The following is an 11,705-nucleotide window of genomic DNA, read 5'->3' on the forward strand; positions in this document are numbered from 1 at the left end:
ATATATATATATATATATATATGTGTGTGTGTGTGTGTATACACACACACACTAGAAAAATAAAACCTGTGTGTTTGCATCTAGAAAAATAATATTATGTTAAAACTTAGATGATTCGGGTTCAATTTTCCTGTTTGAGTTCTTTAAAGAAAAACACAGCTGAACCAAAATCTTTCACAACTCCCATGGTCTCCTTTTCAGCTATTTGGACCATATATCCTCAGGACCTGAGATAGTTCTATGTCGGACATAGGAGCTTATTTCAATCCATAAAAGCTCTTTGTGATAAAGGGTGGCCTGCAGGTGGCCACATTAGACACCCTTCAGCTGGCCGAGTGAAATTAAGTAGAGAGGACCGGAGTATAGGGCTTTGTTGTCTTGAAATGATGTCCTGTTGAAACACTACCACATGACAACAACATTTAGAAATATAGTATTTTTTTAAAAAAAACTCAGGTTCTAGGGAATACATAATGTTCCATCTTTTGAGGCAAAATGTTTCATATCATGAATCTAGACCAATCCATCAGATTCATACTAATAGGTGATGTTCTAGTATAGGTTGCTATATTTTAGAATAAAAACCGTATTAAACTTAACATCTATGTTTCTCCCTCCCATTAATTCATGTTCTACAAATCCAACATATCCTAGCATCTGCCTTGCTTAATAGATCTTTCTCCCACCACATAGTATCTTAAGAGCAAGTTTAACAGTATACTCCCTCCGTCCCAAAATAAGTTGATTAGTATACTTTCTCCGTCCCAAAATAAGTGATTCGTGAGTTTCCATGTACAACCTTTAACCGTCCGTTTTATTTGAAAAAAATATGAAAAAATTTAAAAAGATAAGTCACGCATAAAATATTATTCATGTTATATCATCTAATAAAAATAAAAATAAAAATATTAATTAATAAAAAATTCATATATGACAGATGGTCAAAGTTGGACACGGAAACCCACGAATCACCTTATTTTGGGACGGAGGGAGTAGATGGTTACAACATCTAATTTGTCCATGTCATTTCCATACCAGCCCCAACACCCCAACACCCGTATTAACTTCATTTTATTGTTTTCTTCAAGGGATAAAAAGGGTTCAGAAACAGACAGAAACTGTTTCTACCATTTCCGTTTTCATTTTTTTCGGAAATCAAAATCAAAACCAGAAACCACATATACAAAAACAGAGTCAAATATTATCGAATACAAAAACAAAACGAATATGGATCAGAACGAATATTTATTGGAATACGAAAACAACTAGAAATGACCTTCTCAGATCAACAAATAGGAATATTCGTTGGCTCATTATTTTTTCTAAAACAATAAATTGGCATTTATAGCAACAAACATCAAAAGAGAGGAAATCACATTAACGCCACACATTATCAATATTGGTACGACACTGTATGATGATTACAAAGAACACATAATAGCAGCAAACCACTGCAAAGCACTGATTCTCTCACAGAATGCCAACTCCTGACCAAAGCATTCGCTCTTGAGAAGCAACTGGACAAAAAAAAATACAAAACAAAGACATGACACCTTTGACCAAAGATGCATATGCACACTCCACAGGAGAACCATCGCACTCCCATTGCTCACTTTCTTAGGGGTCGATAATCCCGGACATCATCTTTTTGATCTGGTGAAGATAACAAAGCAGTGGCAATTTTAGTACACCCAAAATCCATGGAGTTTGCAAATGAAGCAGCTGGAGTCTAATACTATAATACTATTCAGGAATATCTCTAGTGGCAGTGTAATCCAGTGAAATGTTTGTGAAAACTAAAACCATCTTCCAGTGATCAAAGAACATAGATAAATGTACACATTGCAATCAGATTCTCCAGTACCTCTTTTGAATTCATTCCGATGATGTCTCTCAGATCACTTATCTGCGAAAGCAAAGTAATCAGCTCTGAGTTGCATTGTCATATAATAACTTCTAGTTGCTTGGGTCTAACGGCTACTCCCTTGTTGATCTAGAGTGCTCACCTCTTTAAATAGCTCTGGTGACTCCTCACGAAGCTCAAGTATGTAGTTTGCCCTTTTATCTCCGATTCCCTACACATGTATCAGTGGGTTAATGGTAAGAAAGAAGCAATCTGGGCTGCCACAATATGATTCAGAGCAAACCTTTAAGCTTTTTAATTGCTCCCTGCAATGGACACACAAACAAACATGCATTAGAAATGCAGAAGTAGTGTGAAGTCGGTTGTAAAGATAATGCCAAACTCACTTATTAGCACTGTTGAGAAAAGTCAAGCACTCTTGAGCTAGAGATTTCTGTGGGGCAGAAAAAACAAGAGAGAATTCATCAGGCAAGATGATTATAAGAAGGTACAAACACATTAAGCGAATAAAATGAGTCAGTGAATTAAAAAAAAAACAGGTTAACCTTAATCCCAGTGCTGCGGGCCGTAAGTTTATCCTTGGGATCTTCTGCTTGCTCAAATTTCAAATGCACTTCAGGAGTTTTTGGCTCTGGTGCAATCGTGTTGATTCTCCGGGCACATTCTATGTCCCACTTTTCTGCCCTCACGCTCACTGGCCGAGTGCTAAGAAGCTTCAATGAGTTTGAAATCTCTCTCAGTCGGTCACTCAACTTTGGGGAGGATAGGGTACTGCTGGCAGGAGTCTTCTCAACAAGGTTATCTGGGAGTGCCAGTCAGGTGATTATGTGATCATACTTTCCATTCTCGTAATGAACTTGGCAACCAAATAATAAAAGTGATGCTATACCAGTGATAGAAGAGCAGGTCAATCCCATGTCAGTACATGAATTCTCCGGTTCCATATTTGACAAGGCATAGTCCTGAACAAAGTGACAGGGGCACTACGTATTTAATACAGAACTCCAAACAGATAATGAGGTATTCCTTGAAAAGAGATACCTCTTCTTGTATAGTACTTGCTAGCAGTTCTTGTGTGCTGCAATGTACCACTTCTTGCATTTCAGATGATTTAACATCTCCGGTGTTTCCTATTTCAGAACATCCCTGCATTTTGCTCCAAAATTATATCAATAGGCATTCACTTTGGAACACAGCTGAAAGGAAACCATAATAGTGTACCTCATTTAGTAATGCAGCTCGAATTTCCATGCCTACTAATGGTTGTACTTCCTGTACAATAATGTAAGGAGGTCCAAGATAAAATAACTCAACTGATAATCACCAAAAATGCATAGTAGGGTGCTTATTATACTAACATCAGCTTGTATTCTCACTGTTGCTGACTTAGTTTCTGTTACCACTGTAGAAGCAACATCCGTAGCATTCTCCTCCTAAATAGTTCAAAAGTTGAAATTGATTAGTCAATTAGACGATAAAAGCAATTTCATGCCCATGTGTTACTTGTCTGATAAACCGCAACAGAGTATAACAATTAAGATAGTCAGTTTTGTACCTTCAATGAATTGTTGCTTGGACAAAATAATTTCCTGACAACAAAAAAAAACAATTTAAGCTGGTTTAGAAAAAAAAGAATGATAGATCTATTTTCACAAGAGTACCTTCCACTTATTTTAGGTTTAGCATAATTTTCCTTCATCTTAATTGAAGTACAGATTGAGCTTCCAGATTTTTTCGTTGAACTAATGATTGGCTGAGTCCTGCGTGAAATAAAACCTCAATTAGCTACACTTTGTAATGAAATACCAAGCTCAAAATCTTTTACTTCACATATTAAATTCCTAAGACCTTCTATTAGCAGTAGGAGTTTGTCCGCCTTTTACACCACTATTATTGAATCCAGGTCGGGCATTCTTCTCTTGCATCGACATTGTTTTGTGAATAAACGTCCTTGACAAGGTTTTGGCATCGGTAGGTAAGTTCATATTTGACTTTGATGATTTTTTAGCACTCAAGGATAAGCTGTAGTATTGTTCATTGACCACTTGGCTCGAGCGAGAAGCCAAGGCAAGAGTAGAAACTGAATCTTGGCAGCAATCTTCAGCCTACAACAAGCAAGAACAAGGAAACATATATTTAGATTGGGAGAGTAACACCTATTGTGTATCAGTTCAAACAGGAAAGCTATGGTACATATGCAAATATGTAACAACCAGTCAAAGCTAACTGTAGATGGAGCGATGCTTTAGTACATATTCTGTATAACAATTTGTAGCATATGGCAAATGAGGACTGGATCGAATTATCACACCGACATATCCTTGGACTAAAAGGTAGTACTAGTTTGGTGACTTAGTGAAGAACAATACTATCAGGCATGAAGGTTCTGTTTTATGCTAAACTACTTTATCAGCAACATGTACATATAGCACGCACATATATTGATCGAATCCTAATCACCGACAGGTACCGTGACCAAATGCTAAAACTTGCATTTCACAGGTAAATATACTTGTAGAACTTACATGGGTAAGAGTCAAACTAGTTTGATAACTATTTTCTTTGGTGCAGCCCTATACAAAAGGAAAGTGTTAGCTGTTAGTAGCTTACCAAACAGGCTATCAGGACGCTACCGCTCGTCTTGCTCTTGCATAAAGAATCTTGCAGAATACGAGTTACTTTGCTTTGTCTATATGGTACAAATCTCTGGTTGCTGTTCAGTGCTTGGACAACATTCATCAAGGCATGCATAGACTTGTTACCGGTTAGTAGAGCAAGACCTTCATTCTTCTTCTGCTTGGGATCCACATAGCCTGATGATCGAAATATGCAGTACAATATTTATGCAACACACTATACCAATGAGGAGCTAGAAGGTTGGGTGCAGAAAAGAGAAGAGCAGACCTGCCAGGTTGAGGAAGTTTATCTTAGCTAGAGCACATTCTTTGCCTTGCTGATCAAAGCTAGAGACGTAGATAATCAGCCCTTGGTGTCCCCAATCCTGTAACTGGGTGGAATCTTTAGCGGGATGGTGCCTCTGCTGGTTGGTAGCGCAACAACAAAGCTGCGAAAACTCCTCGATTGAGTTGACACCAACCTGTAAAATATGACGGATCCAGTTAATACTAAATGAATTTTGCTATGATTTAATAGGCATACAAACAATTCAGGAAAGATGAGTAGTGCTGTACCCTGGAGAGGCCCTTGAGGTGAGTCTGTCCGTCGGCATCCTCTAGTATGAGAACCTCATGGTTCTTGGGCTCCAAGAGGTCGAGGATGTGAGTATCTTGGAGCACCTGATAGGATGAGACAGTGACAGCGGCACCAATGGCTTTGGAGGAGTCGAGGAGTTGCGCCATTGCCATGGTGAACAAGCCAGGTTGATCAGGAGACCCCTGCAGATGAGGAGAGTGAGTAGCCTAACAGTGACAATTGCAACTGAGGAATGCAAGATGGTGTTAGGTTCTGACGAAAGGCAGGCTCAGCCTCAGCTGGGGTAGCATGTAAATACAGTATTTATGTAATGCAAGAAAAATTAGCATCTGTACTCTTTTAAAAGACTCAAGTGGTGGTGAATCTGCCTAAACCTGCAACCACTATCTCAAGACATATTGAACTATCAAACTGTGATCTGAAAACAACAAACAATAAAGAGAATTTCTATACAAAGTATTTAAGGGGGGAAGATATCAAACTCCAACTGCAACATGAATTCTTGGATTAATATTTGAAATGGTAAAGATACGATTATTTTTTTCTCTCTTCTTTTAATTCCGTTGCAACTCAAGTTCATCCAGCTAGTAACCCATAATAATAAATTAATAATACCATGAAGAGGTGACGTTTGGCAGCCGCATCACCACAGGCGACGACGCAGGCTTTGGCGCCGCCGCGTCCTCCTCCTCCTCCACCTCTGCCATCAATGAGCGGCTTGACCTCGTTGTGGAAGACGCGGTGGTTGGGATCGTCTCTGAGGTAGCAGCCATCGACCCTGTACTTCTGCTGCTGCTGCTGCTGCTTATCCTTGGGGCCATCTCCTCGGCTGGTGCCGCAACCGCGTGTGGTTAAATTTCATCAGCGATAAAATAAAACAAAAATCCCCCAAAATCCAAACAGTAAGGCGTTTGTTCTTATCTTACCCAGAGGCCGCGGCGGTGGCGGCGGATGCGGTTGGGCGACGGGGGATGAAGGAGATTAGGGCGGGGTCATTGAGGGCGGCGACCTGGAAGTTGAGGGCGGCGTCGGGTGGTGGTGGCGGTGGTGCGCAGGGGCAGATCCTCGCGACGACTCTGACGCCGCCGCCGCCGCCGCCGGGTTCCTGCTTCTGCTGCTGCTCCATTCCCAGAATTTTGTTTTTTCTTTTGTTTTTGGGGTTGTGGAGATCGATCTGGGGGATGGGAGGAGATTTGAGAGGAGCGGGGGGGTGGGGGGAGGAGAGGAGGAGCGTTTCTTTCCTCTTTTTGAATTGGGGGAGGCTGCGGAAGCGGCGGAACGGTCGAATCGAGTAGAGTCGTGTAGGGGAAGGAGGGGGGAGGAGGAGCATAGTGTGCGCCGGTGCGTCTAGCGTTAGTGGGCCAGGCCCATGTTAAAGCCCATGCCATCTCTCCCCCAGTCCTCGCAATGGAAAAGTACACCGAAGGTCCCTCAACTTGTCATCGAGATACAAAATCGTCCCCCAACCGTAAAACTAGATATGACGCATCATCCAACTTACAAAACCAGTGCAAACTAGGTCCCTCGGTGATTTTGACACCGGTTTTGTCCGACGTGGCGGCTGAGTCAGCGTGGGCCCCATGTGTCATGATGCCACGTCAGCAGGCCGGCCTCTCCCTTCCTCTCCTTTCCTCCTCTCTCTCTCACAAACACACACACCCTTCTCTCTGGACTGGGCAGGCCAGCCAGCGGTGGGGAGAAGGTCGTCAGAGCGAGGAGGTCCGACAGGCGGCCGACGATGCGGTGGCGGAGACACGAGAGAAGAGGAGGGTGGCGGCAGGGCGAGGCGGTGTCGGCGGGCGAGCGCGGTGGCGGAGAGGCGACGGCGCCTAGGCACCTCCACGACCACCCCTTCACCGCCTGCGTGTTGTACCGCCTCGCCCGCGCGCGCCTCTTCCCACTCGTGCCCCCGCTCCTCGCCGCATTGCACTCCCACGGCGGCCCACTCCGGCCCACCGTGTTTGCCCCTGTCATCAACCACCTCGGCGCCGCTTCTCGCCCCGACGCTGCAGTCGTCGTCTTCCGCGCCGTCCCAGCCTTCTACTCCCACTCTGCCGCCACATTCCATTTGTTCCTCAACGCCCTCGTTTCCAATGGTCGCGCGGATGCCACCAAGGACATGCTCCCGCTCGCCCCGAAGCGAGGCGTCCACCTCAACGCCGTGTCGTACAACATCATCCTCAACCTCCTTCCCACTGCCGGCCAGCCTGCCCAGTCCAGAGAGAAGAGTGAGAGAGTGAGGAGGAAAGGAGAGGAACGAAGGGGCTGCCCAACTCCACTCCGCCGGCCGCCGCTCCTCTCCCCTGGCCACCATTCCTCTGCCTTGTGGGCGCGGCCGACGGGGGAGCCCGCGCGCTGCCCGTCCCCCACCGCCCGCCCGCCGCTCCTCCCCCCACCGCCGTCACGCCGCCCGTCACCAGCAACCGACGCCCTCCTGCTCTCCCACCTCACACTGCTGCCCTCATAGAGAAGGGAGAGAGAGAGAGGAGGCTAGCATGGCCACGCTGACACATGGGTCTCACGCTGACTCAGCCGCCACGTAGGATAAAACCGAGGTTAAAACCACCAAAGGACCTATTGTGGCCGGTTTTGATTAGTTAAGGGACGCCGGATATCTGGATTTGCTGTTGGGGGACGATTTTGTAACTCGATGGCAAGTTGAGGGACCTTCGTGTACTTTTCCCCTCGCAATCAGCGGTGCAAGTAGGTCCCGTGAACTCACTTACTCAGTTACTCTATCCCATAAAAAACTAGCCTAATACCCGATGTAATATATCCTAGTATTACGAATCTGGATATATATTTATCTAGATTCATAGTACTAGGATATGTCATATCCGATTCTAGATTCGTTTGTTTATAGGACGGAGAGGTACTATCTTATTGTCACGCTTATTTATATGCTTATCCAAATCGTTTATTACTAGCAAATAAAAATTATTTATGAATAAACCTTTTATATATATGTTATTAGCGATAGTACAATTAACTTTAAGACAATTAAACGGACTAAGGCGTGTGAATTTCCGCATGCCCGATTGGGCCTGCGACGCCCTCGCGTGCACGATTTGCTCTTCCCGAATGTCCAATTGGGATTTGGGACTACGTCGTCCTCGCCTGCGATTTAAAAATTGAAGATGTTTTTGTCAAAACTATGGTACGTGTATATCCGATTCCTGTCACGCGTAACATTCATTGCGAAGTCACAATTCATGAGCGAAATGTGAAAGAGGTCCGTGTGATGTAAATACCAAGCGAATGAAACGCGCAAAATCCGTGTGGATATATCATGTACATCGTTGCCTAAAACATCCGATTCTATTCGTATTACACGACATGATTCCTAGCATGATTTCAAGTCATTATCCACACATACTCGTACATACTATCACGGATACCGTTACAATAATCCATAAGAATCATTTTTACTTTCTAAAAGGAACATGCCATACAATAATCCATAAGAATCATTTTTACTTTCTAAAAGAACATGCCAACCGAAATAAATGATGATCGAAGTTGCTAATTTCGTCCGTCATTAATTCCTACCCGACTTGAGATAAAGCTAGATGAATCAATTTTCAGTTGATTACTTGATATAAACTAAAGCTAGATGAATCAATTTTCAGTTGATTACTTGAGATAAACTAGATGACAAATCAATTTCAGTTGATTTGCAAGAAGAGATGAAAGGATTTGAGAGGCGTCGGGGTTTCTGTTGTAGTGCAAGTTGATTTGCATGAAGAGATGAAAAGATATGGGAATGTAGGGTTCCTGAGTGGGAGAGGGTTAAGAAGGGGCTAAAACGGTCTTATATGTGTCTTTTTTATATTGGTTTTATGAACTCTTGCTGTATTTCTTATATTGGTTTTATGAATTATTTTTGTCTTCTTATTTGTCAATGGCAAATAGATGTGTGCACACCAATTTCAGTGGCAAAATTTTGCAGTTTTGTGTTTTTTAGGGGCTATTTCGAATTAGATTGCAAGAGTAGTGTTATATTTGCAATTCTCCCATCAATTTGCTTACTCTTCATCGAACCAACAAATATATCTACCAATTCCAATTCCAAGCCATATTTTGATCAAAGTTTCACAAAAAGCACCGCAGCCCTGGAGTGAATCCACCTCAATCAAAAAAAAGTGAAACCTGGTAGTAACTACTATAATTTGCACATCAGGTTTCAGCAAAACTACCAGAGATGAAGAATGTGCTCCTCAGTTCAGCACTAGCACACACTACCTTTGGTATAGATTGAATTTGAATGCCCATCCACGGTTGAACTACGTAGGGACATAGTTCAAGTGGAATCTCTTAAACATTAAGGTAACCATCACATTTTCAACAGACAGGTGACAGGCAGCTATAACCAAATAACAACGTTAAAAGGCAAAATAGTACGCACTTCATGCAGTAGACCAAATACATTGTACTAAGGTGACAATGGATGTCCACACAAAACATCAAATTTAGGCAACTGGGCAAAACTTGACCGGTAAAACATTTATGTTCCTAATAACCTAAGCTTTAACAGCATACTTCCTCATGGGGAAATACTTCTCACGCTTCTTCTCCCTCTCGGTCTTCAAAGAGAGCTGCACAATAGTAAAGCAAATCATTCAGTACCAAAAGCCCAAACCATTTAGCTAAATATTTTAACAGGATCAGATCAAACTAGAGGATTTCACAAGACAAGACCATAAACATAAAACGACCTAAGTTACATGCACCATAAATAAAATCTCCAAATTCTAAACTACACCAGATGCATAATACAAATGCAGCTGAAGACCTAAAGAGACAGCTTTAAACTCGATGTAAATCCTGCTATGACCAGAATTCCTAAAGGAGGTGAGGCTCAGGTCTCAAAAGTGATTCAAATAGGGAATTGCATGGTCCCTGTAATTTGTTACAACAAAAACAAGGCACACAGGAGAGGACACACTATGACATGCATGCCATATGATTAAAGCCTAGTGTGAAAATAACCAATAACAAACAGCAAAAATAACAAAACAAGAAGCGAATATTGAACCAAAAGGGTATTAAACAAGCCTGTGAGCCTGACTAAATGATTTAATGGATGGGAGTATGTATCACCTAAGACAAGCAGTAATTATCATTCCGCAGTATGTCACATGCATACACAAAATAACCAAACTCAGCACTATATACTCTTACAAGGTGAGACCAACAGCTTTACAGCAATCATATGACAATTTGCGAACAGCTTATCACAATTAAACTACAAACAGCTAACAGAGTAGTAACCGAAATACGCAAATCACCAGCAACAACTAGGCAAGCCACACAATAAAATCTCATAAAAATCCGTGCAAAAATCGTTCTTCCTAAAGAGCTCTCTTGATTCCCAATACATGTGTTCTACTAATCCAATCTAACATAAAAAAAACACAGCTTGCACTGAAGAATTGGTAACTGTTTCAACATCAACTAGAGCAATTTGACCGAAAAATGCCTATGTAACACAGCACATCTAGCCCTAAACAATAACTGAGGTAATTCACATCCAATTAGTATAAGGTAGATGCATTCGAATGGGACAAAGAAAGAGAAGAGACACGAGTTGTTTCTATACCTGGTGCTTGGTGAGGCGCCTGCGGATGGCGCGGGTCTTCTTGGGGCGGAGGTCGAGCGGGAGCAGGCTCTTCTTCTTGTACGCCTCCCTCAGCGCCGCCTTCTGCTTCTGCGAGATCACCGTCAGCACGCGCGCGATCGAGGTGCGCACCACCTTGCTGCGAAAAAAAATTCACCACCCCAAGAACCCGTGAGCGAGATCCAGCCACACCAACAAACGAGCGAGAGAGAAGGAGGAAGGAGGCGCACATCTTGGAGAGCTTGTTGGGGGCGCCGCCGGTGACCTTGGCGACGCGGAGGAGGGAGAGCTCCGCCTTGAGGTCCTTGAGCTGGGCCTGCAGCTCCGCCTTGTTCTTCCCCCGGAGCTCGTGCACCTTGATCCGGGCTGACATTTGTCCAAGAAACGGTCAGATCCGGAAGGGATTGAGAGCTAAAACTAATCGAGATGAACCGGAGAGAGGGAGAGGAGGGGGAGGCTTACCCATGGCGAGCGGCGAGCTTGGCTGGCGGCGGCGGCGGCGGCGAGCGGGGAGAGGGAAAATGGAGTGCGAAGCAGAGAGGGAGGCGGCGGCGTGCGGATTATATATGTGCTCGAAGGATAAACCCCATCGAGGATGAGGAAACCCTAGAAATTTTAGATGGGCCTTGATGGGCCTAATGGGTAATGACTTGTAGTGGTCCTTTATGGGCCTAGTGGGTAATTACTTGTAGTGGGCCTTTTATATATAAAATAGTTTTGGTTTTCTTTTTTCCTTTTTGGTCTTTTTTGTGTTTTTGTATAAAGTGACTAAAGCCTGAAGGAGAACTAAATCATTGTGCATTGCCTCTCTAAATCATTGCATATAGCAGGATTATTTTTTTAATGTTTTAACCCTTGTTCTTATTTTTGTGACGCATTTTGGCTCACTTTGAATCCACGCCGTAGAAGAGCTTTCAAGATTGTCTATGCATAACTTAAGATTGCTAATGACAAACAATAATACATACTCCTACATAATAGTCAATGGTATTTTACAGGAAAAATAACGCA

General features: G+C 43.1%; 2 protein-coding genes across 2 annotated transcripts; both read right to left on the reverse strand.

Moving 5' to 3' along the window:
* Positions 1-1,286: 1,286 nt before the first annotated feature.
* On the reverse strand, positions 1,287-6,298 carry LOC4335606 (kinesin-like protein KIN-10B). Its single transcript, NM_001419251.1, has 18 exons — positions 6,004-6,298; positions 5,693-5,906; positions 5,056-5,259; positions 4,769-4,961; positions 4,475-4,677; positions 3,713-3,969; positions 3,526-3,624; positions 3,420-3,453; positions 3,223-3,297; positions 3,086-3,136; positions 2,906-3,010; positions 2,754-2,826; positions 2,410-2,666; positions 2,251-2,297; positions 2,148-2,169; positions 2,007-2,075; positions 1,865-1,906; positions 1,287-1,653 (listed from the first exon to the last, which is right to left on the reverse strand). Exons 1-18 carry the CDS (start codon positions 6,201-6,203, stop codon positions 1,618-1,620), a joined length of 2,181 nt encoding a protein of 726 aa, NP_001406180.1. The 5' UTR covers positions 6,204-6,298; the 3' UTR covers positions 1,287-1,617.
* A 3,145-nt stretch (positions 6,299-9,443) lies between these two features.
* Positions 9,444-11,229, reverse strand: LOC4335607 (large ribosomal subunit protein uL29). The gene is made up of 4 exons (XM_026024680.2): positions 11,157-11,229; positions 10,925-11,060; positions 10,677-10,833; positions 9,444-9,672 (listed from the first exon to the last, which is right to left on the reverse strand). The coding sequence occupies exons 1-4, from the start codon at positions 11,158-11,160 to the stop codon at positions 9,598-9,600; spliced, it is 372 nt and encodes a 123-aa protein (XP_025880465.1). The 5' UTR covers positions 11,161-11,229; the 3' UTR covers positions 9,444-9,597.
* Between the last annotated feature and the right edge of the window lie 476 nt (positions 11,230-11,705).

This window comes from Oryza sativa, chromosome 4, assembly GCF_034140825.1.
Source record: "Oryza sativa Japonica Group chromosome 4, ASM3414082v1".
Taxonomy (NCBI): domain Eukaryota; kingdom Viridiplantae; phylum Streptophyta; class Magnoliopsida; order Poales; family Poaceae; genus Oryza; species Oryza sativa.

Bases quoted from the DNA above. Each gene is read 5' to 3' on its own strand.
- LOC4335606 (NM_001419251.1), bottom strand. From the start codon at position 6,203: ATGGAGCAGCAGCAGAAGCAGGAACCCGGCGGCGGCGGCGGCGGCGTC. The intron at 5,260-5,692 runs GTATTATTAATT...CCTCATCTGCAG, and splicing joins CCAAACGTCACCTCTTCATG to GGGTCTCCTGATCAACCTGG. The intron at 2,827-2,905 runs GTATCTCTTTTC...CACTTTGTTCAG, and splicing joins CAAGTACTATACAAGAAGAG to GACTATGCCTTGTCAAATAT.
- LOC4335607 (XM_026024680.2), bottom strand. The intron at 10,834-10,924 runs GTGCGCCTCCTT...TTTTTTTCGCAG, and splicing joins CCCAACAAGCTCTCCAAGAT to CAAGGTGGTGCGCACCTCGA. The intron at 9,673-10,676 runs GTATAGAAACAA...ACTATTGTGCAG, and splicing joins GGCGCCTCACCAAGCACCAG to CTCTCTTTGAAGACCGAGAG.